Genomic DNA, 25,101 nt, shown 5'->3' with positions numbered 1-25,101 from the left:
CCCCCCCCCAGAGATATGAATCATGATATATCATTAAAGTACAGGTCCATAATGATAGTCATGGTTGTTGGTACACTGAATGTGAACAATTATGTCTTTCAAGCAAATGTCTCACACAAATCTAAAGTAGCTGATGTAATATAAATTCCTAAGTGCATGAAAAAGAATGGAATAAAAAAATAACTATCTGAAAAAAACCCTTTACTACCTAGTGTACATGTATATTTTCTATAAATGCCTACACGGTTTTGGCAGAAAATTATCATCTACCACAAATACTTGTTTCCATTATTCCTAGTGAATGCATTGAATACTTCCTACTAACAGTCAAAATTAGTTACCGGTAGTTCCCCATGTGTCTATTTTCATGCTCCTCTTTGGAAATCTGTTTACGTACTTGTGCAAGTCTTTCCTTCTACAAATCAAGAAAATAAGACAATTAAAACAAAGAGAGCATAATAAGCCATGGGCAAGAAACAGCAGATTTTTTGCTTCCTACCAGTTCTTCTTTTCTCCTTTCCAGTGTGTGGCGCTGCTTCTCCCAGTCTGAGGAACCTGGCAACAGTTTTTTCATTGAACCTTGACCATAAAGTCTTTTTTGAGCCTCAGCTTTCTGTTGAGCTAAATTTCTCCTTTTATCACTTGTCCTGAAACACAGATGATATTAAGATTCAGTTCAATGCAGCCGAGATGAGTACGTCACCTGTATCTTCTAGTCAGTCATGTGCAGTTTGTGATACAAAATTAGAATTGAAGCACTCATATAACTTTTACAGCTATAATACTTTCACACTTTGAGGTGTACTGCAATGACTCTGTACTATCATTTAAAGTACAAACATGATCATATCTATTTTCCTGAAGTGTAGATTTTTTCCAACACATCCGAGCTACAAACTTTTCCTATACAGCAGTATAGCTTTTGACAGTATGCGAAACTACCACCAAAGCAAATTTCCTATGGGGCCACATGCCCATGACTGCACTCATACCCCCACTTTGAGACCTCATTGAAAAATCATTTAAAAAAAAAAAAAAAAAAGGTACAAAAATTACTATTACCACTCATTTTTTTGTAAGCACATAAACAAAATAAAAATAAAATTTGGGTTAATTTAAATAACAAAACTGACAGCAAGGGAAACATTTACATTTTGAAAATATGAAGGTGGAAAAAAAAAAAATCTTTATTTTCTCCTAGTTCCGTTCAAATTTCAAAAAATAAAAATTAAAAAAAAAAAAAATCAAAGCAACAGAAAGAGAGCCAGACTGAAAAAAAGAGGACAAGTTTACCGTATGTTGAGAAGCTTTAATGCATTTAGCAGAACGCCTTTTTTTACATCATAGTCTATTTTTTGATCAGTTCCAAAGCTTGGGGCACGATTAATCTGAAAAAACGAGATATAGAAGACTCAGGAATGTTCAGCTTCACTGGGAGCACATCTATTCTAACAGGCTTTGGAGAAACCATTCTTTTAAATATGGCAGAGATTAAGAGAATGCATGTGGAGAAGCTCATTTCCATCTATATTGGGAAAAAAAAAAAAAAAAAAAAAAAGAAGATCATTTCATATCGCTAGGATCAACACTGGGAGCCAGGCGACATACCTTTTAGCCACCAAGTTATGCAGACACTTACAATGAACACCAGTCAAGTACTGGCACTGTGACTCCAGTCTAATCTATTCTTGGTTATGGCAACCAGAAAACTTACCATGCAAAGTGCTGTTAAACACATTATAACAGACTACATGCCATGCTACAGTAGTCCAGCACAGGAAGAGTTAAACTCTGTTCTAGTTCTCAGTCACAAAGCAACTTTGAATACTTCCCTAAAAAGTAACAACTATGTAAGGACAGAAAGAGGCGCTAATTCAAGGTCTCCTCAAGTATCTTTAAATCCTTATTCAGATATACTTTACAGCAACACCTAGAATTCCATGTTATTAAATCAGTACCTAGTGTGAAAACATAATATAATTAACAGTCTTAGTAACAAAAAGTTTATAAGCTAAGTGCAAGACAAGAGATTAAAAATGTTACCATAAATATAGAGGAACAAGGGAAATGCAACTGGGAATCAGTGAGACTAAATCACACACTTAACAGCCTGTCTGAACCAACCACCATTTAACCACTGCCAAGCTTTGGAGCCCCTGCAGAAGAATTTCAGCTATCAAAAAGCTTTGAGGAGTGATAATGAAGTAGTTGCATCAACATTTCTAGGAACACCTTCCAGGCTGGTATAAAAATTTATACATGAGTAATGGGTTCTAATGGGAGGCAGGAATCCCACCTCGATAGTGAACGAGCAGCGCTGGTTACAGAAGGGACAGACACTAAAGAGCTTCAGAAGTGAAAACTAATACTTTGTGCCCCAGGCAAACAAGAAGTGGGATACAGTCAGTACGTTCAAAGCAGAGGGCAAAAGCAGTTCACTAAGATTGTGTTTTAACACTTTAGATGCATTAGAGCATCATGGAGCCTCTACAGTTATGGGACAGAACTATTCTGGCTGGTGAGGCCCAACTGTCCTGTGGCTGAGTCCCAGCTCCCCCACCACTTACGCTTAAAGCCAAAGGGAACCTTTTGGCTTTGAGAAGCAGCTTGTTTGCTGGTTTTGCAGACAAGCTGGCAAAGTGAGCAGTGAGATTTGATGTTGAAAGAAAAATAATGAAAATTCGGCAGAAATATTGAAGAAGTGTGTACTCATGCTCTTTCAGAAGACTTTCATCCATATATTTAATCAACCAACCTCCTTAGACCTGTTCATCACCTACCACATCACAAAAGCTAATTTTTTTCCTATACTGTGATAGTACAAACATTTATTGACTCATTTTTTCAAATATGTGAATGTTCCACTTTCAGCGAAGCAACCATGTAAACTTTCAGAGAAACGAACAGAACGTCTCACTAGAGAATAGCTGACAAGACCACAGACACACTGCATCTCATTTGCAACATGAAGTTTAAACAAAACACTAACTGGTGCTACACTGATTAAATACATCTGATAATTGAAATAAGTTTAAAATATTCTGATTTTGAGATATCATATTGTCTAATCCAGGATATGTTTAAAAACATATGCATGAAGATCCTATATGGAGCCTTATGCTTCAGTCCAGCAAATACATAAGTACACAAAAAGCTTACTGGACTGAAAACAGCGACATAAAATTAAGCCCCAACTCCTTACTCAGGAAAAATGCTAGGTATTGAACAAAATTATATTCTGTACCATGTATAGAATTTTTTTTTACTCCATATGAACATGTAGCAACTCACAGTATTCTATTTTGAAATAATGTTTTTGCATGCATTAAAAACAGGTGAACAGACAGAATTATATTGTTAAAATTGCCAAGAAATTAATTTTTCATTTGTTACGTATACCGAATCCTTAAATCCAGTGAGACTCCAGTTAAATATGAGGACTTACTTGGAACATGTAAAATGCTATGTTGGTCCAAAACTGAACTCCCAGAGGCACAGACACATGTTTACACAGCACTGAAGCATCCAACTTGAGAGCATACAAAAGTGCACACTTTTGTATTTATAGTTGGTTTAGGTACTTCCTAGATTTACAACAATTTGAAGTATAATATTGGGCATAAATTCTGCATTAATAAAAATGTTTAAATAAGTGTTCCTTATATGAGCACCAGTGAAAATTAACACTATGAAAAGTGTAAAATATTTTAAATAACAGTTTCTCTCCTACAGGGTGAATTTTGCCAAAAATCTACATCTGGCATTTCTGAACAAATAAAACCATACTGACTGTGTTTATCAAGCAGAAAATTAAAGTGGGGTTAGGAGAAATGTAAGATGGCATTTGAAATGCTATTATGAAGCAAAATGCTATTATCAAACATTACACAATCACTCTACACTAAGGTTTCTGTCACTTTAATGCATCACTTAAGAGGCTGAAAAGCTACAGCATTCATAGTTAAAACTGGAGCACTGCTGTATCACCTGCAGCCTCAATTTTTTTGACATATCATTAATGACTAATGTTTGAGATCCCAATCCTACTATGACCTGAATCCTGAAGAGTAACCAGAGCAGCAGTAAAAACAGTGATCCAGTTCTGGAGAGCTATTGCAAACGGTGCTTAATGCAGTATGTTTCCGGTAGCAACAGATGCATGACCAGTACAAGTAAAATCCGAGCAATGGGGTACATCAGAAAGTTAATACATAGAAAGCAGGTGTGAATTTAAAGTTCATTAGCTATTCCATACCAACTGTCTATGAGTAAACCTGAACCGCCGTATGACTATGTGCAAGGATGTTTCACTAAGGAACTTTTCCCTTTAATTTCTTCATCTGTTCCATGCATTTTCCTTCTCACAATGGAAACTTCAAGAAGCAGTCTTGACAGCTGACCTTAACTCTCAGTTAAAAGGTTTACTTGTCTCTAAGTGTAGATGGAGCTACGGGAGGTATAAAAATGGGGAATATTTTAATCCAGCATTGCTACCCAAAACTTCATAACCTGAACCCACTGCGTAAGGCTCTGGTGTGCAAAAGCACCCATACTCTTGACATAAATCTGCAAGAAATCCTAATTAAGTCACAAAACAAAGAGTTTAATCCACAAATAACATTTTTAGAGCAGAAAAACCCTCTTTAATGTCAGAAAAAAACTAAGCATCAAATAATCTAATCTCCAGGACATACAGATGATATGGTCCCTGAAATGAGCACAACTAAACTGGCTATCACAACATTTTACTGTCTCACTACACAACACCTTTTCAAGGCCCCACTCACTTGGTCTCAGAGGTAACTAATGCCTTTTTCCTCAACAGTATCTTTATATTATAGACTCCCTGGGACCTCGCTCAAAGCAATAAAATACCTACATGCTTGATCTAACTGCATACCTTCCACAATCAGCATGCTCTTAAACTAACAGTTATCTGGCTGAATCTACTCATGACAGATTTTATAACACTAATTCTGGAGCTAAGGCAGTGTCATGCATTAGGTTTCTTTGGATAAACTATCTTCCAAACTTCAGATTTTCTCATCTGTTTGTATAAAGCAATGCACAGAGAAGAAAAACTACTTAATAAACAAACACAATATTCCTCTATATAGATTCCTGTACATAATGCTTCTCAAGTCCAGTATTTTCACAACATCACAGTTTTATCTCCCAAATACCTGCTTTACCTGTGATGATACTTTGGCTTTTTTACTTTCTGTGACTTTCCAATAGCTACAGAACAGAATTATCCATATAAGTTTTTAATTCAACCAACTGAGATCTTCAACTTTGGTTTCATAATTAGAATTTCACTGAACATAGCACATGCAATTAATCAAACTGCTTGTAAGCACAGCAGTTGTGTAGCTCAGTGTATGTCATAATTACATATTTGTCAGTAGAGGACCTCATATCTGTACTGTTTAAATTAAGCAGCATAAGTTGAAGTACCTCCTGTGAAGGCTCCCATCCACGGTTATATTTGCAAAGGATTCTGATTTTACAAAAATTAAACTCTGTAAGTGCGCAAGATACATCATTTTCTTCTTCACGAAGACAGGGGATACATTTCAGCCTGACATTTCACCTTTTTACCAAAACAGTCAAAGAGCACATTCTCACCTCCCACTGCTGCAGCCTATTAGTATGGAGTAGGAAAAAAAAAAAAATTTCCACTATCTGTCACACATACCTATGAAAAGACCTTTCAAATATAAAGAGAGATTACATGAATGACTTTATAAACCTAAAATCAATTGAATAAAGTATTACATGCTTTCAACAACAGGGATTTAATCTCTGTTCAATCTGTAGGACAGCATGAATGTTTTAGAAGGGATCTTATTCTTTAATAGTGATTGAAATTGCCAACAGTAGAATTCAAAAAGCAAAAGAAATTTATAGGCCATAAAAATTCTATTACACAGAATGCTGTTAGTGGCTATCACTGAGCAGATTTTTGATTAGAGACAATCAAGAAGTTCATTCCAATCATTCATTTATAAACTTGACAAATTGTGAGAGTGTCAATCTCCTTTTTCTTAGCTTAACCAGAAGGCTGATTTTCCATGGCAGTTTAAACGAATACAAATCTTAACTGTCATACTTTGCCTAGTTCATTGTCTCGGTACCGGGGTTCACAGAGAGTGAGGAAGCTGATCTCAATAATTCATATGAAGAGTAACCTCACCAAAAATTATTTTTCATTGGTCCCTGATCATCTTGGGAAGGAATCCTACAAGCACCAGTGCCATCACAGGGAAGGGTGCAGGGAGCATGCCTTCAGCAAAGGACAGGAGGAGGGCAGAGATCTTGCAGCCAGTACATTGATCAGTTTAAGCACCACAGAACTGCCTCATACAGTTGCAGTTTCATATTCAATCTATCCAGAGTGACTGCAGGCTGCTAGAAAGGACTGCTGCCGCCTCTCTCTTATTCCTGCCTTCATGTCACTACCCCCTCTTCCCTGCACCAGACCAAGCATTGTGAAGTCCTTGAGGACGTCTCCTGAGGAAGTTCCATGAGGAATTTCCACAGACTGATTTAGTGTAAAATCATGGTTTGCTTGGAATGGTAGTGAGATGTTCATCCAAACAGCAACCAGAAACATCTCATCCAATAGACACGACCACCAGATAGAGGCAAGTTGCTAGACGAGCTCTTGGGGCAACTGTCCACAGTAACACCATATTATATGTTAAATCAAACTGAAGTCTTTTTCACTCTTTATTCACTGGAAAAATGGGAAGAGCAGGAGCTACTGCTGAAGGCAAATATTGAGAGAGTTAAAGCTATATATGCTTAGTGGATTCACTGCTACTGTTTGAGAGCAAAGAGAACCCATGTACAAGCGTCAGAGAGAGAAAAAAGCCATCAGACAGCAGGAGAAAGAGCCATAAAAAAGGCTCTCCAAGGCAACAGAGGTAGAGGCTGTCTGGGTACAAAAATCACTGAAAGGAAGTCTTCTTTAAGTAAAATTAAGAAGAAGGAAAGGACTGAACCAAAGAGCCTGATGAGTCATCTCATCAGATGCTCTTCCTAAGGGTAGCTGGGAAGTTTCTAAACATTGCTAAACTCTTGGGTCAAGGGGCAACTAAGGCTTTACAGCTTTTCTCTTATACATATACATATATATATATACACACATACACACACACACACACACACACACACATTCATCTCATAATTGCAATGCTGACCCTGCTGAAGTCCATGGGAGGGCAGCGTTAATGGCGCTCTGTGCTCACCTAACAGATCATTAATGCCTGTGAACTGCTCCTTTGTTATCACTGCCTCATTGACTGATACAGAAGTGCTTTGTGAAACACATACAGTTTTTACCAAAGAATATGAGTAAAACAGGTGCTCTCTGTTGAAAACCTACAAAGAAAATAATTTTTTTCTTTTCAAACTTAAAATAAGGTGCAACAGAGGTTTTAAGAAAATGTTCATTAAATCAATGAAAAATATGATATTTTTATAGAGATGCATTTTTAGGTTTCGTTATGTTTTTAGACTCTTGGGAGTAGAAGAATGGGAATTTCCCACGCTTAAAATTTATATTTACAAAGCTTAGAATTCCTTTGTTAAAGTTATTAGTTACTCATTTCTAGACATAATGTTAACAATTCTATGTTACACAATAATGTAACTGTTGTAATATTACTTTTCATAATACTCTTATCATATAATTTAAGTGAGACACTGAAGTGAGAAGTGAGTCCTTCTCAACACAGTAACAGTTCAGGCTGCTCACTCTGATATCAGAGATTGCTGGACTGTGATCCAGTAAGAAACAATGTGAACTCTCAGGTTCTCTACATATTTTAAACAAGCTGAAATTTGATTTAAGACATTTTAATGTATTTTGAAGCATGTCAGAAAACAGAACACTTCGAGTTCAGTTATACTAAATAATAAATTTGTGGATCTGTATGTAAGGTGAGTTTCTCTCACCCACATAAATTACAAGGGAAGTTGGGTACCCTGCACTTGAGGCAGTTACTAAAATGTGATCTTTTTCTCCAAGGATCACAACTTTGTGATCCCAGCTGGATATAATGAGGCTGAATAAGGCTGGAGTCCATCCAAGAACTTCATCTGCACGATATTCCTATGTACGTAAAATAACTGAACTCGGAAATTTTGGTCAAAAAGAGGAAAACTGGATTTTCTGGGAACAGAAGGGAGATCTAGGTAGTTGTTGCTACTCAGAAAGGATGGAGGCTGCTGGGACTGCACAGATGCTTGCCAGAAACATTTAGTTCCACAAGATGGCAATCATGCATTTCCCACAACCCTCACTTCAGTAGAAGGTTCCGGAAGTTCAGTATCATCAAAGGAGCAGAAGAGCTCCATCACATCAGGGCAATATAAACAGAAGTCACCTCAGGAAAGCAGAGTCATTATAATGTTGCACTATTTATTTCTTATAATAGTTTTTTAAGCGATCTTTATAACAGAAAAGTTACATGAGCTATGGAAACATGAAACTAGATTTACCATCCTAATCCTATTTTGGCAATTTTCCCATAACACTGGGAACATTCAGGACCTTGTGATTAGTACTTGTTACCACTGTTAGAAAGAGTGATTCACTCCCCTAAGGAGGATTTGGCAAGAGGGAAATGGTGGAAAAAAGAGAAGAGTGGAAACATGGGGAAGAAGCCAGAACCAGTTTAGGAAAAAAAAAAAAAACAACAAAAACCCAACCTATAAATAGATATACATATATACACACACACTGTATATATACTATGTATAGTGTATGCTTATATACATGCATACATATATATACACACACATTGCATATTTGATCTTTACTACACTGCATATAGCATACATACACTGTGCATACATATACATACCATGTGATTGTTCTGAGAACGCTGCAAAAAACCATGAACAAGCACAGTCAGATTTAGTGGATGAGTATAGAAACTGATTTACTAAGTTTCAAAGTTTGAAATTTCCATTAGTGAATCAAACCCTCGAAAATCTCCATACTGCACGTAAACATGCAAGGAGAAAGAGGAGTGTCCTTCAGAATGGATTCACTGCACAGGTTGACTCACCATCTCTCACAGAAGAAGTCTGTCACTATTTGGTATGAGGCTGGATGAAATGCATACACAGACCAACGTCAGTCTGTACTCAAACAATTACACACACTTATATGCAAGCTACAGGCAACCTGGAGATGGTAATCTGGAAGTGTAAAGCTAAAGCAAAGGGACAGTAGGCTTTGCTTGACAAAAAGAGAAAACGGCAACACAGTACAGACTGAATTCATGCCATGTGCTGCTTTTGGCCAGCACATCAAAGCCAGCAAATATCCCTACGTCTGCATGGCAACAGTGAAGGAATTTACACTTTTCTAATTAAAATCATACTGAATCCTTGAGAGAAATAAGCACGACAAAGACAACTGTTGACAGTATTAATGTCCTGAGAACAAGGTTATAATTCAGTAAATTAATTGTGTACATTTTGCTCATCAGTAGTCAAATCATACTCATGATTTATTGCCAACAGAGAGATTTTTAATACATTTTGCTTTTTTCCTGCAGCTGTACAGCCTCCCAACTAGTTAACATAATGATGTAAGACAACCTGAAAAAAGTGAACTCCATGTGTATGTTATTAATAGTGTAATTAAAGAGACACAATAGACAAACCTCAAACATTCTTGGTTGAAAATGTGTTCAAGCACTTAAGCTTAACTGTACCAGTAACATGCCAGAGGAGAAACGTTTCTTTCAATCCATTCACACCAATTGCTCAACAGCATTTCATGTATACTGAATTAGTTTCCTCTTTTTATGAGAGTGTTTTTAAAAGCTACAGGAGAGGAAAAGAACACATATCCCCCCCACCAAAAAAATTAAGACCACACATTCACAAAAGTTGCTAGAGTCATATATAGAGCCATACTCATGAAGGAAATCTGTGTAGCACCCAATTGCTATATACAAGGTCCTTCAGCTACAATAACAACTGAATTAACATCACATTTCTCATTAAAACTTTCAAAAACATCTGAAATGTAACATTCACCCAGGAAGACAATTACCTTTACCTGAGTCTCCAAAAATCACTGCAAGGCAGTGTTTCCATGTGGATGCTGCGGAAAAAGCACCATCTGTGTACTCAACAACAGTACCTCCTGAGATGCACAGATTTTCTTTGGAAGTTTTATTACATAGATAAGGATTCAGCTGGGCCTTAGCTCAGTTTACTCTTAAAGATTTTACATTTGTTTAAAGAGGTTTACCTCTAGAAGCCATGGTTTTAGTTTTCTGTCCAGCAGAATATCAAATCCCAGGACTTCAAAGCAGACACTGTCACTTCCTGGTGCTTGCCCTGGCCTGCACATGCGATAGGCATGAAGAACATGTGGCTCTGCAACGATGAGAGTCTTCACTACTAACTCCTGTAGGGATTTTTTCAGAAAAATTCATCAGGAGAGAAGACACCAGTATATATTGAACTGATGTGAGTCATATTTTAATCTTTTAAATTTAATTAAAGTATCTAATAAAAAAAGATTCAAAATACCAAATACATAGTCTATAATAAATAAACTATTCCTATGGAAAAACTTTTTTTTAACATGGTTCTGGAGCATATTGTTTTACTTTCCATCGTACATACATACTTTTAGTTATGTAATAACAAATGCTAAAGGTATATTGGGAACAAAGTATAGTATAGCCAATCTTCACCGTGCTACAATTGGGTGCTACACATTTCATTATGCTATGTAATTTTTAAGAAATATTCTCAGAATCATATGTACAGATAGCTGATGCCCAAGTTCGAACAATCTTAGACCTATTCCTCACTTATAGACACCTGTAACACAACTACTGACTTCAATAGCTCAAGTTCCAGTCCACAGATATATGTAATGCTGACTACAATTTTGTAAATGTTCACACATACAACTAATTCATTTTATACTCTAGAATAGTCTCCCATAATTTAATGGATGGTTCCTTTGGATCATATTACTTATGCAAATAACTGTGTGAAAGGGTTTTTGTCCCTCAGAAAAAGTTTAACATTAAATTTATAATCAGATTCTGAATTTAGCCTTTTAAGAACCAGAATCATAATTTATAGTATGTCCTTTGCGGCATGCATTACTGAGAATTTGGATTAATAAAGTTTCAGAAGTCATTCTGGATTCCAGTAAAGTGGATGGCAGAAGCAATTAATTTTCTAAGAATATACATACACAAAATAAAGAAAAGCATTTTATCTTACTGAAATATCACTCCAGAATTTGGAGACATCAAGATTATTTGTTTCTAGAAACTCAGTAAACCATTTTATGGAGCGTTTGCTTCCTTTGTCTTCTGTTTCATCCCGTTCGAAGTGTTCATTATGTTTATTGACAGAGTAGTTAGTGAGATGCATATATAATTGACTCTAAAAAAAGGCAGAAAAGACATTTTAAAACCCTTAAATACAACTCTAGAATAGTGAATTCAAAATAATTAAAAGAAAAAAATGTTAAGTCAATAATGACGCAACAGTTCATATTTGCAAATAACACTATGTGCAGATTTAGTGTTTCTAATTCTTGGAAGTTTCATCTACTGAATGTTCTAGTTTTCTTATAACAAAACCTTCACTCGTATTTAAACCAGTTGCAGTCAACTGATCTACTGCTCAACATCTGGTTACACAATACATCTGCCATTTTTACAGGTCTGTATGTAAACAACTACCTAAAAAAAGTGAAAAGCAATTATCATAACTTACAGAATTATTACATTCTACAAGAAGCAAACAATAAAGACAGTATTTAAAGTAGCATATATATGCTACTGTAAAAGTGCTAAAAAGCACTCTGGCACCTGTTTCATAGACAATCCCACATTTCAGTTTTCACTGGGGTTTATTTATGAGAAATGTTCTCATGATGGTGATACCATCATGAGAACATTTCTCATAAATAAACCCCAGTGAAAACTGCTCATTTTTGACTGGCTGGAAGCTATACATCAGAGGGAGGTAAATTTCAAGATATAAATTACATAAATGAGTGAATGCTATAGCTCCTTTATGGAGCAAAATGTCACCAGCAATAGATTCATGTTTTCAGTTGCATTAAAACAAAAAAAACAAAAAAAACCCAAAAAAACTAACCAAACAGCACCCAAACATTACCTTTCCATGGCCAATTTATAAATCATGATTTATATGTTTACCTCCCAGTACAGATATTAATTCTACTTTCCACCTACACTACCATGATGACTCTCCTCATCACAGCAATCATGTTTGATTCCTTGCTTGAGTGTAGCTGATGTTCTAAGCTGACCATAAGCTTTCTGTTCAAATTCCTTTTTAACGAGATAGCCAATAGATAACACAAGCCTTGTGCTGTCATTTATCTCACTGCACTTACTTATGTTTTTAAAAAAGTAATGAAATTAACAAAATCAACCAAATTAATTGCAGGCTAGTTAACAATATACTGTACTAGCACTACAAGTAATTAATTTCTCCCATAGCTTCCAATTACTGCTCTGAGAATCATTTTGAAACCTATTGGTTTTGAGTCATTATAAATGTCAACTTTCCATGAAATTCAAATTATTTCAGACAAAAGTAATTATTTTTCAGACTATGAAAAAATGAAAGTGTTTTTCGAACATTTGTTAAACATCTGAACTAATCTTCAGTCCGAAGTTATCAGGAACAATGTCACGGTAGAACAATGTCATCCAAAGAACAATGTCATTAGGGATAGGCCAGGTTATTTCATACAATAGAAAATCTACAACAACAACAGTTGGGAGAACACAGAAACAACAGCCTGTTCCATTTATCCAGTCAGAGCATATTTCAGTGCTGCTAATGCTGAGATTACTAACAACAAAAAATACTAAAAGCAAACTATTCCAAATATAATATTGGAACTCTTCCAAATATACCCTTTGTACTGGGCTCTAAATTGTACCTGTATTCTCTAAAGAGCACTAAAAGACAGTCACAATTTTAAGTGACAAGTGGGGAAAAAGGCTCTCCATGTGTTGTCTACTGCGTAATTACACTGAAGCAGCTCTAAAAGTATATGGTATGGAAAAGGTAAGATACAGTACCAACAGAATACAGAATGAGGTATAAGAAAATCAAATCTACTTCTTTCCTACCAGACATCTGCATTTTGGTCTGTGCCAGAAGAGAGGGTTTGCACCTTTCAACAGGGGAAGACGCTATGCAGTGAACAGGAGGATTAAAGTATCCAAAAACTTTAGCATGTCCCTTACCATTTCTTGGTTCTCTGCAAGTTTATAGGCAGCCCTGTAGTATCATCCTAATGCTGTCAAGTACATACTCCTTTACCTGCTGAAGAAGCTGGTGACTAACAGCATCAGCAGCAGATGCCCTCACGTTCAGGGACCACAGTGACCACTCTCACACACTTATCTTTATATCCCTGTTTTACTGTTTTCTGCATAGGTTCCCCACACAATGGCTGAAACATTGCAGGATCCTCAGCAGGAGCTCTAAACTTCGGGGATGTTAAACAATGATCTAGCAGGAGATAAACCTTATCCTCCCCCATATCCCACCCCAAACTAAGTCTCAGGTAAATATAAAAGCAATGTAACTGTTCTTGAAGTGATTTTATTAATTTTTTCTGTGTTGAATGTCAATAATTGACATTTTTTAATTTCTTTTAGGAAATAGCTAAACTCTTCAGCATACATACATTCAAAGTCATATAAATTTTTTACACATAAGCAATAATATGGTTATACTTGTGCTTTTGATAGAAAAAATTCAGCCAGATGAATACCAAATTAAATGTCATCATTTATTTTATTTTACCTCCTTCAAACACTACACAGGTAAAATTCTATATGCATCAGCAATAAATTGGAATGAACTCCAACTTACCAAATTTGAGTCACTGGGTGGATGATACTTTTCTGTGCCCATTCTCACCAGTCCATCATGATATAAAAATACTTTTAATGGATCACAAGAGGTTACAAGGATATACACACGTAAATCAAACTTGTAGCCTTCCATAAGAAATGGTTTGTCAAGATATTCCTGAACAATCAAGTGATCCTGAGCTTGTAACTTTTCTCCATTTCTTATTAAAGAGATCCTGGCAAAAAAAAAAAAAAAAAAAAAAAAGTTATTTCAAAAACATGGAACTTCAACATTACTCTTCAAAACAGATTTTCATTTTCATGGTCACCCAGCCAGGTAGTCAGGCTAAAGTCTACCTGGAGGAAGAGATTTATCTGAGTTGTAAGGTTGAGAAAAAGCGCTATTTGCTTACGTGGCTTCTTGTTTCCTGCCCTTTACAGTGCTTCACTAGATGAAAAAAGGCAATGAGCCATTTCAAAATAACTTTCTGCTTCCTTTGATTCAACAATCTGTAATAATGGGTTCTCTCTACACTTAAAAATTGTTTGGCAGAACGACCAGTCTCCAGCTTTTGTGATTATTCTTCCACAAGCAGCTCTAAAAATAGGCTTCCAGTCTTTCTTTGCCACAACTTCTGCCCAAGGTACAGGTTGGAAAGAACTTTCAGTGCTAACCTGATTCAGTGATGATGTTTGCAAAGCTGGACACTGATTGGTACAACTAAGGATGGCATAGATTAAGCTCAGTATTTCTATATTCCAGTTTCCCCACATCAAAATGAAAAATGCTTTATATACAGACTATAAACTGGCAGCCTTTAACTGTACAGACTTTTAAATAATTGTAATAGCTAATATTTTTCAGTGTATCATTATTAACCCTCAATTCCTATAGCTTTGTTGCTAGAGGGTAACTTACCCATGCCCCATTGCACCGTTAGCTGGTTTGACTATGAAAGTTTTCTGTCTTCGTTTCTTCTTCAGTTCTTTTACGTAGTTCTGAAACTGTGTGTATTCTGCAGGGAAGATCCATGTTCGAGGAATAAAACTATACTCCTGAGGCTGACTCTTGATCATTCTGCAAAAAGGTGTGATTGAGTTAAAATCTTTTAACTACTTTGATGTATCAGTCCTCAGGATTAAAAAGTGTTTACAATAATTTGACAAGGAAATTTTTTTAGCAAAATGCTTCAATATGAAAGCAAACTTCTGCAGTTGTTTAAGAACAGTTAGAGCTCTGTAACACATTCATATGCATATTTTAAGAACAACAAAAGCAGACTATCTTGTGCATTTTTTCTTATTATCGTATCGTATTTGCTTACTACATTATTGGCACCAATCTCATTTCTTGGCATCTATCTCACTCGTTATATTTTTTGTTCAGTTACTCAGATGATTTAATGCTATTTCTATGCTTAGAAATATTAAGCTTACAATAGAGGGTGTGATTATAGATCTTTTCCTACCTAATATACTCCTGAATTCCTTTTTTTTTTTTTTTTTTTTCATTGGGAGGGGTGGGGATATTTGGCAGGTTTCATATTGGTACGTATTTGGGTATGTATGAAGATCAACACACACAAAAAAAGAGGACCTGGGATATTTTGTTTCTTCGTGAGTGCAAAAAATATTAATAACAAGGACTGAATTAAAATTAAAATTGAATCCATTTCAGAAGAGTTTTTTATTTCTTTCTAGTCTTTTGAAGGAATTTCAAAAGTAAGGAATTGTAGTAAATATACTTTGACACAGGCCAAGCAACTGCTCATGGACCTCCAGTACAGGGCAAAACACAGAAGCTTGGATTTGTGTTTGGTACCAGCATATTGTGATTGAGATTCCTTGAGCACCTTATTTAGTCAAAAGAAAGCAAAGAAATGCAAAGCAAGACAAGGGGGGAAAGAACAGAAGAACTGACACAACAATAAGGTTAAGACATCATAGGGAACAATCTCTGAATCTGGTTAAAGGATGCAGCAAGGTCCTGACCTCCCTGCTTTAATAGCTGTGGCAGCTGAGGTAGTGAGCATATCTCATTTATAGCTCTGTTGTCTGAACGCAGAAAAGACAAGTAGAAGAGGAAAAATGGTAGAGAATTCAGTTAGCAGAAGTTTCCATCACCCAAAGCTGTGTATCTGGCAGAAAGGAAGCATATAACCACACCAGACTGTCAGTGTAGGCTAGATTCATATGGGTCCAGCTTTAAACAAAGTAGTTTTAATACTGGTTAACAGCCAAGTTATAGGAACAATGTGGACTTGTTGGTACTATGCAGACTTGTATACCATAGTTCCCAGCAGAATAAATTTAGTCTTTACTGAGTTAAATACTGGTGCAGCTAGCTTGTTTCAGGTACTCAGAATACATGAAACTTCATACATAACCTCATATGAAATTAGTTCAGGTCACTCAAAACTACTCTGCAACACAGGGTGGACACATTTAAAATACAAATATCCACAGACCAACAGAAAGTGATTGGTTGTTTAAAAAGAAATTAACTGAAATAGGAAGCTCCTCAACTTTGATTTTTTTTTTTTTTTAAATGGCACTATGATGAGTTCTAATACTTTTTAGTTAGAGATTTAGGTGTACTCCTACTTTTGTAATGGAAACTATTAGTATCAGGATAACCTAAATGTAAAAAAGACTTCAATATTATTTCAATTTTTCATTTCTACTATGAGCCTACATAATACTCCTGATGCAGCATAAGACAGTTTTTCTTTAAGTGGATCAAATACTAATGGAAAAAAACAGAGCTGCCAACCACATCTGTAAGGCTAGGACTGTAGCCAAGCCCTACTGGTATAATAGATACGCTGTCACCAACTACCCAACACTCTGCAGAAACCACAATAGTTATAGTAGTCTTGAAGTACTGCATGAGGTTCAGTGCTTCTGCTGCTTCATTGCAACTATTATTTTTATGAATCTGGTTTTATGAAAGCCACCAAATGTTCACCAAGAAGTTTTTTTAAAAAGAAATAGATATTATAATTTATGAATCATGCATATTTTTAAACTACTCACCATCAGCTATATATTTACAAACATTACTACCTTGCAAACCAAATAACTTATCTAGGCAGAATTATCCTACTTTTAGACAAAAAGCAATTTCTGTGTTAGTTTCTATCCCTCTCCAAATTATTTATCATATGCATCCTGAAGTGTTACATGATAGGGACTTGCCATTTAAATTACTTGCAGGTTTCAACACACATATTCCCTACTCAATTAATATATCTCCATGGTATTCTAGATATATTATTTTGTGACTGCAAGTACATCAGTTCTATATGCCTTTTTCCATCTTATGAATCACTTGGTAAACTACAAACAATAATATGAAGCAGAACACTTAATCATTGATTACAAGTTCTGGTGCTCACTAAAACTTTCAACAACAGAATTCAGCTCTGTTCTTTCCCTGCTTGGCCCGATTCAGAAATGGCTTAGGAACATCATCAAGTAGCTTGTGGAATCAAGATCTATTCCATTACAATAGCCCTATTTTCCAGCACATCTGCTATCCGCTACTGTGGGTAACCACTTCTTCACTCTGCTGCTCTATCCTTTAGCCTTTGCAGTCCTTACCAGGAGGTCTGAGAACTAAACAGCAAGTTATTGTTCTTCTAAGTGCTACTTCAGCTCCCAGATGTGGTCAGATTGTACTCTTGTTTCTCAGAGTGCTTTCTGTGCAAAAGAACCAGAGGTGTTGAACCAAGCGTAGCTTACTAAAGACATGACTTGTTGGTCTAATAATGCATTTGTTTCATGAACTCTTAAAGGTACACAACCCACAGCTACTCTGTACAAGTCAGTATTGGGAAGAGAAAAGAGTCCATGCGGCAGAAAAGCAAGGGACCAGAATTAATGTTTCTGCACAATCTTGTTCAAATAAATTTTAAGACGGAACAGCAGCTGTTTGGAACTGTCCTGGTTTTTGCTAGGATAGGGTTAATTTTCTTCCTAGTAGCTAGAAAGCACTCTGTTTTGATTTCAGTGAGGATTGTTATGAGAAGGAATGTTGATAACATACAAGGACACTGTGCTCGGGTAGTTTGCAAGAGCAGAGGACTGGAAGGAGGGTGGGGGGGAAGAAGAAAAGTGTAGTAGTTAGTAAAACCCAGAACTGACAGTTGGCTATGCCAATAAGATATTCCATATCACGTTACATCATGTTTAGTGTATTAACCAGGATTGACCGGAAAAGGGGGGATTCTCTCGGGAATCGCTCAGGCTCGCTTTTCTGGGATTGCGATTTCAGTTTCGAGGTTCCTTTTCACTCCTCCGGGATCATTACCAGTGGATGGTGAGCAAGTGTACTCTGCATCACTCATACACATATATATATATATATATATATGTAGTTGTTATCAAGGCACGTAGACACTATAGCAATGCACACAATATTTGCATCATAATAGCTGCATACATTCTACGTGCTATGTGTTGTAGTCACAAAACAGAAAAGGAGAGACAGAGGAGATATCACATTAATTACATTAATATACAAAAACAAATTCTGCTCTGCTAACAGGAGATGCAGTTGGGGGCCAAAAGATTAACTCTATTAGTAATTGCTCTTTAAACTAATTTATATTAGAACAATCAAAATATTAACATACACATATCCCTAAACTTTTCCTTATTACCAGTCCACTGAATCATTTAGTATTGTTTTCTTACAGGTCTTACTCACAAATTCTCAGCTAGGATAATCAGAACCCAGATATTCCACTAGACTGAGGAGAATTTATAATTAGACAAATGAGTCTCTCTGACTTACTTCTTATATAAGCAGTAAGATGCTTCACATTTTTTAAATTTGATATACACAAAAATATAGTCATTCTTTTAAACAAATAACATCCATCCACATACTAGTTATTTTTTCTGTTCTACCATTAAAGGATGTATCATGTATTAAGTGTATTATATAATAATTAAAGGTTTCCCTTTTTCCCTACATTCTGCAACGTGTAGACAGAGAACTGAACCCACATCATTTTCCACTGAAGTCAACTGGAGAGATACAGAGTCCACTTCGATGCTACAGATCCAGGACCAAAGCCAAAGTTATTAAGGAACACTGGAAATTATTTTTGGTCCTCTCATAGCTTCTTAGTAAAAACAGACAAACCCTACAAGCAATAATTCAGTATTGTACTACATTGAATACTATGGCTGGAAAACTTAATATTAAAAGAAAGATTACTTAGTCATGTTTCTTGCCAGAAAATCCTTTCTGCAGATCTCTCCCATTCCTGGAAAATGGTTGATTCTCTGAAGAAGGAGAAAAAAAAAAAAAAGTTAGTAGGCAGTTTGTATTAGGTATGCCAGGAAAACTAAAATCATTTAAGATTTTCAACGGCGTGCTCAGGCAAATATAATTAGTGTTATATAAAAAATATTTAAAATAATATCTTACATTATACTATTTGTTCTTAGCAATACTAAAGATACTGTAAGTTGTATTCCCCTCCACCAACATGAGTATGCCCATTGATTTCATTTCAGACATGAAAGGAGACTATCATACTCCTATTCACAAAGCTATCTAGGAACAAATAATTCTATCACAAAGTACTGGTAAGAAAACTAATTATTTGCTCACAGAAACTGTGGAGAGCGGTCTGCTTGTTAATTTACTGCTTAAAAGCTTGTGAGCAACTTATAGATGACATTTTGCATCTTCTTTCAAACTCTGATCATTCACAACACCCAACTGTCAGACAAAAGAATGATAGAACAGTCCCAAGTATTTAAACACCAGATTCCAAGTGGTATGAACAAATAACCAAAGAGAATAAGATTTTTAAATATGTAATGGTACAGCCTCATTGCAGTCTGGTTGGTGGTGTTTTGTGGGGTTTTTTTCTCTCCATAAAATGTAACTGACCACAAGAGACACATTACCGACCACTTCAGAGTGAAGCAGTTTACTGAAACATTTCAGAAATCCTAACTACCACTCTACCTGATAGTTCCGAAGTTCAGCAATCTTTTCCTGTTGCACAGCAGAATCACTCCATATAAGATTAGCTGTTTCATCTTCATCACGTGTATTCACAAAACCCATTTCTCGTATTACTACACGTACTATGGAGAAATCACATACTTAAGGACTACTTTGAATCTCTAAAACAGATTAATTTTCAAAACTTAAAGTCAATTAAGACTTCAATATTCGGCCCTTTGTCTGAGAACAATGTTTACATGCAAGCTCTTATTTATCTTGCAATATTTCCATCAGTCTATTGCAAACCTGTCATTACAATATTACAGCACTTTGTACTGAGGCTGCAATCGGAGCACAACCACTGATGGGAACTGTAAAGAGCTTCAGGGCATTCCACAATCATCTAGTACTTGCATGGCTTTTAGACTTAATCTTGGCTATCACATACGTTAATTTCAAAACAGTGATGACTACAAGTGTCACTGCAGACAGGGGACAAGAATGCCTCCTTAGTCAAGGTAGAGTAGTTACAAAAGCAAATGCATACATTATTTTAATATACATATAAAAAAGATAAAAGACTGATTATGTGCCAGGCATAACCCAGGTTTTGGAGAAAAGATTTTTCTACAGTAGTCCTACGCATCAAAATATAAAAGATTAACAGATTTTATTGAGAAACCTCTGTATAATAATTAGAGTATTCAACATTAAATTTACACTGTTCATCTTTCAAGGCTTTAAACAAACTTCCAAACATATCTGTAATTCGTACTTAGAGAGTTTTTCCACAACCATCTTTATTACTTAAGTTTTTACATTCCAAGGCCCTTCCTTGAGTTACAAATGGGGAGTAATAAATCCACAGTGTTCAAAGCTATCACCTCAATGTTACAAAAAAAGAACAAAGGTTTCTTACAAAAGAAAATCTTTTTGAAATGTCTCACTGACCCCACTAGTTAGTAATTCACTCACGCCAATGGCTATTAGGATGAAAACAAAATATGTTGCTTCCTACCAATTTCATATTTTGTGCCAGCGACATTTGCAGTGATGACTCCATTCTTCTTCTTTCTGACTTTTCTTTTAATTGTGCTTTGATAGGGCAGTTCCGAACTCAAAGTCAGAGGAGCAGTTCCATGGTTATCTTTGAAAAATAATTTAGTAACTTTCAACATCTTTATATTCCAAATAATGCATAAAAATGAACTAAAAATTCAAAAATTTACTTTGTTGCAACTTAGAGGTACAAACATATTGAATAATTAATAGGTTATATTAAAAATCCAAGGCTAGCATACCTCCCTCATTAGGCAAGGATGGCATTATAACCTAGGATAGCGCAGCAGTAGAGCCCAAATTTTGTTCCAAGTTCTCAGAAAATGGTGGAGCTGTCAAAGTCAAATTATTTAAAGCTTCAGTCATACCATTTCAGTGTTTGCTTGTAGCATATATATATCTGGAATAGATAGATATCTGTGTCAAAAAAATATAAGAAAGACTTATAGAGAAATCCTGAAGGAATATAAACAGCAGAAAACTAAATATGGAAATGCTTTTAATAACAAGTTAAAAGTAAGGCTTATTTTAAAAGACTGATTAAGTTATTGTAAATACAAAGCTTTGTTCATTACAATTCAATTGTTTTGTTTCTGGGAAAAATCATTTTACAGTATTAATTTTCAAAATTAGATTATATTACCTCATTTTCTTTTTTTTATTTGTGTATGGGAGATTTTGGGCATGAAAATAGGTAACATCGAATTCAATCAATACTGCAATTCAATCAAAGTTTTATCTCCACCAAACTCACTAAATTTATAGGAATTTTAAACCATATTTTAATTAAAAGTCTAAAACGAGACAAATAGTATTACATGTTTTCAGCTACCAAACGGGAAATAACTGAAATCACCTAAATAATATTTTTCCATTTTTTCATTTTTCATTATTTTTAAAGCAATTGTCCAGCAATCACTTGGTAACACATGGCTGCAATTTCATGACCACTTAATGACACAATGAACATAATTTCAAAGACATTTTTGGCTGGCAAGTAACTAAATTGTCAGTTTCTAAAATGAGTAATTATTTGGATAAAATGACATTTTTCATGTCTACACTGATGCAATTTTTTTTTTTCCTCTGTGAACACACTACCACATGTAAAAATTGAACATATTAAAGAGCTTTTTAGGTCCGGCTTAAGCACACAAGAATAATGGATTAAAATATTAGGAAAAAAAACTCGGGAATAAAATGCTTCTAAACACACTGCTGCATGACTTCAGGCGGGCAGCACTGTTATAACAGAGCCTGCAAGGAAACAAATGCTGTCTTTGGCAGGCTGCTGCAAACAAATCTACGAGTTTTTGAAACACATACAATATCAGTTACTGATTTTTAAATGCTGACATTTCTTTTCTGCCATTATATGCGTGGCTAAAGTTCCTTATGCTAGTTTTAGATTAGTTGATATTGCCACTAGTGGTGATTACAAAACTTATTTTAAATGGCTTCACATAGAGCACGAGGAATTTCTTCTGCTATAAATAGCAGCAAATTACAGTAAAGTCAAATGCACCCATAACTTATGACACGAAATGTATTTGGTCATAAGACTGGACAAGATGTGCATGAGCAAAATTACAAGAACATTACTTACTTTTTTTTTTTGTGTGTGTGTGTACATACATAAGACTGGACAAGATGTGCATGAGCAAAATTACCAGAACATTACTTACTTTTTTTTTTTTGTGTGTGTGTGTGTACATACATGTTAGAGAGAGAGGGAGAGAGAGATACAATTATATTCTGGACAAGTCACTCTCTTGGTAAGAAAATATAAAAGCAGATACCTTGAGCTGCAAGATCTTATTTCCTTTCAAGACAGAAATTTACCCTTAACAGTCCATTAACACAAAAGTATAAAAAGAACAAATTAGGTTCTTTTATGACTGTTGCAATGTACTAGGGACCAAATCCTGCTTTGTAAAAAGACAACTAAATTTCCTTCATGTCCCTTTAGTGGAGCGCCACAATTAACACTAAAACGTGACCTTGTGTATTTATCCAGAAAGTAAGCACAGATGTTTTAGACACAGATACAACATTCAACAGCATAATAGTAACTCCCAGTCATACTTGCAACATACTCTGCTGAAACAGAACTCACTAAGAAAATCTCCCCCAAACTGAACTACAACTGGCAGGTCATTTTGAAGTTTTAATGTTTTGGATGCCATCATCTGAGAAGGTGGCCTGAAAGTCCTCCTGCCCACAAGCCTACTAAAATTAGACACTGAGATGGGAAAGCAAAGCTTTCATCCTCGTTAAAATCTCTGCAAAGGAAAAGAAGTGCTGGGCACAATGACTCACTGAATATTGCATGTTATCTGTTTCTCAAGCTAAGAATACCACCAGAGTACAAGACATGTTTAGTTCCTGGGAATAATACTGAAGTGCATCTGTTAGCCAATTAAGGACTTCTATGCACATACACAAATGCCTAGCAGTTGTTCCTCCACTGTACTGGCTAAAAACTTGTAACATATTTGGAAGAATGTCAAGACGACTAATATTTCCCTGTGAGAAATGACAGCTCTTACTAATACAGCATGATTTACAAGCTATGACACGGTAATAAAAAGCAAGCAGCTCATAGAGCTTTCATTCAACTTATAATCACAGAAAAATATCTACCCAAAGTTACTACAACACATCATATTCTGAAGGTGGACCAAAGGCTCCAAACTGCACTACATTGTTGAATTACTGTTTTTCTTCATATAGAAATTATTCTACTCTTTTGGGTTTGAATAAAACGCACCAACACTCAAGGTCCATGACTTTCAACCAGTCAACATTTTAGCAAACATACAGGAGTTGATGGTAAAGATTTATGGTCACCTTTAGAGTATTCTATGGACGATTAGTAGTTTGATCATCTGAAAAACAAAGTAATTGGACTGCCTGACTCTCACAAAAATCTCTGCAAACTGGTCATTGAAGTAACTCTTTTCTTAACAAGATTACTGATGACTATTTTCATCACCACAGTTGAAGCATGCACTCCTCTAATGATGCCAAATGATGTTACAAGACACATGCAGCCTATTTATCAAATCCTGATTTAAACTGAATTCTTCAAAGACAAAAGGGATCATTACTGTGCTCTGTATTCAAACTTACTCTAGGATTTTGACTTTTAAAAAGCACTGTCCTATGCCAATAAAGTTAAACTGTAGTCTGTCTTAAGCTTGTATATAATAATTCAAAATTGTTTTACAATTGCTTCACTTCTCTTAAGTTGCACATCTCCAGACAACCATTTCACTGAACACTAAAACAGCAGCAGTTCTAAATTAGAAGTAGGTTTCCAAAATATTTTACATAGTTTCAGTAGGAACAAAGGAAAGGACTACATCCTATCTCCCTTCCAAAGGGCAAATGAAACAGGTCCAATGATACTGGACAGCCTCAGTTTTTCTTCCCACCCTGTCAAGTGACAGATGAGCAGTATTGCCGTGATTGAGAGACGGGGCACAGCTTGATGCAAGCAAAAGCCGTTTATTACAGTTACTTACATATATTTATACTTACCAGAAGACAGCGTGTTTTAAACTGATTGGTGTTTTCAACATTGTGTTACAGGCTCATTGGTCTACATTTCACACTGGGCACACACAGATTGGTCGGTATCAAAACCCTCCCTTAAAACATCTACCTCCCCTTACTACATCAGTCCCCACTACACAAGAACAATAGTTCCCCTTCAACAGGTGGCTGCATAGCCTCCCAATCCTGATAAGGACAGAAGGTCAGCGCAACCCGCTCCTTCTAAAGTTCTTATCCTATCCTTCCCAAGGCCTGTAGCCAACAAGCTCCAGCACATCTCCTCCAATTAATTTAGCAGTGTTAGGAGTTTTTCTGAGATCAGCCAAATACTGCCCCACACAGTATAGCATCTCATCTGAGGGAATATGTTACCCAGAGCTCTAGCTGTGAGTTGTAAGCTAAGCCATGGGAACAGTAGACTCTCTCCTACTTACACCTTCAAGCTTTGAACGACCTCAGTGCAGAACCACGAGAAGTTCCAATTCTGCAGCATTGAAAACTAAGAGCAGGCTACTGAGGAAGCTGCAATCCTCCAAGTAAACTGCAACTGTTGCTCAGATTACACCTTAGATGAGCAGTTCTCTAAGTGAGGGAATAGGTCACTCAGGA

General features: G+C 35.8%; 1 protein-coding gene across 1 annotated transcript in view; it reads right to left on the bottom strand.

Moving 5' to 3' along the window:
* TTLL7 (tubulin tyrosine ligase like 7) overlaps positions 1-21,333 on the bottom strand; it is a 48,761-nt gene extending 27,428 nt beyond the window's left edge. The window contains exons 1-11 of the mRNA XM_010165289.1: positions 21,177-21,333; positions 20,894-21,022; positions 19,894-20,015; positions 19,132-19,199; positions 14,824-14,982; positions 13,924-14,140; positions 11,275-11,439; positions 10,280-10,438; positions 1,294-1,388; positions 500-647; positions 342-415 (exon numbers count right to left, since the gene is read on the bottom strand). Coding sequence (XP_010163591.1) covers positions 342-415; positions 500-647; positions 1,294-1,388; positions 10,280-10,438; positions 11,275-11,439; positions 13,924-14,140; positions 14,824-14,982; positions 19,132-19,199; positions 19,894-20,015; positions 20,894-21,022; positions 21,177-21,201 — 1,361 coding nt within the window. The 5' untranslated portion in view covers positions 21,202-21,333. The remainder of the gene's footprint in view (positions 1-341; positions 416-499; positions 648-1,293; positions 1,389-10,279; positions 10,439-11,274; positions 11,440-13,923; positions 14,141-14,823; positions 14,983-19,131; positions 19,200-19,893; positions 20,016-20,893; positions 21,023-21,176) is intronic.
* Positions 21,334-25,101: the final 3,768 nt, after the last annotated feature.

Source organism: Antrostomus carolinensis, unplaced genomic scaffold (genome assembly GCF_000700745.2).
Source record: "Antrostomus carolinensis isolate BGI_N321 unplaced genomic scaffold, ASM70074v2 scaffold2483, whole genome shotgun sequence".
Taxonomy (NCBI): Eukaryota; Metazoa; Chordata; class Aves; order Caprimulgiformes; family Caprimulgidae; genus Antrostomus; species Antrostomus carolinensis.
The sequence above is the reverse complement of the archived record's forward strand: the minus strand, read 5'-3'. Positions and strand labels throughout refer to the sequence as shown.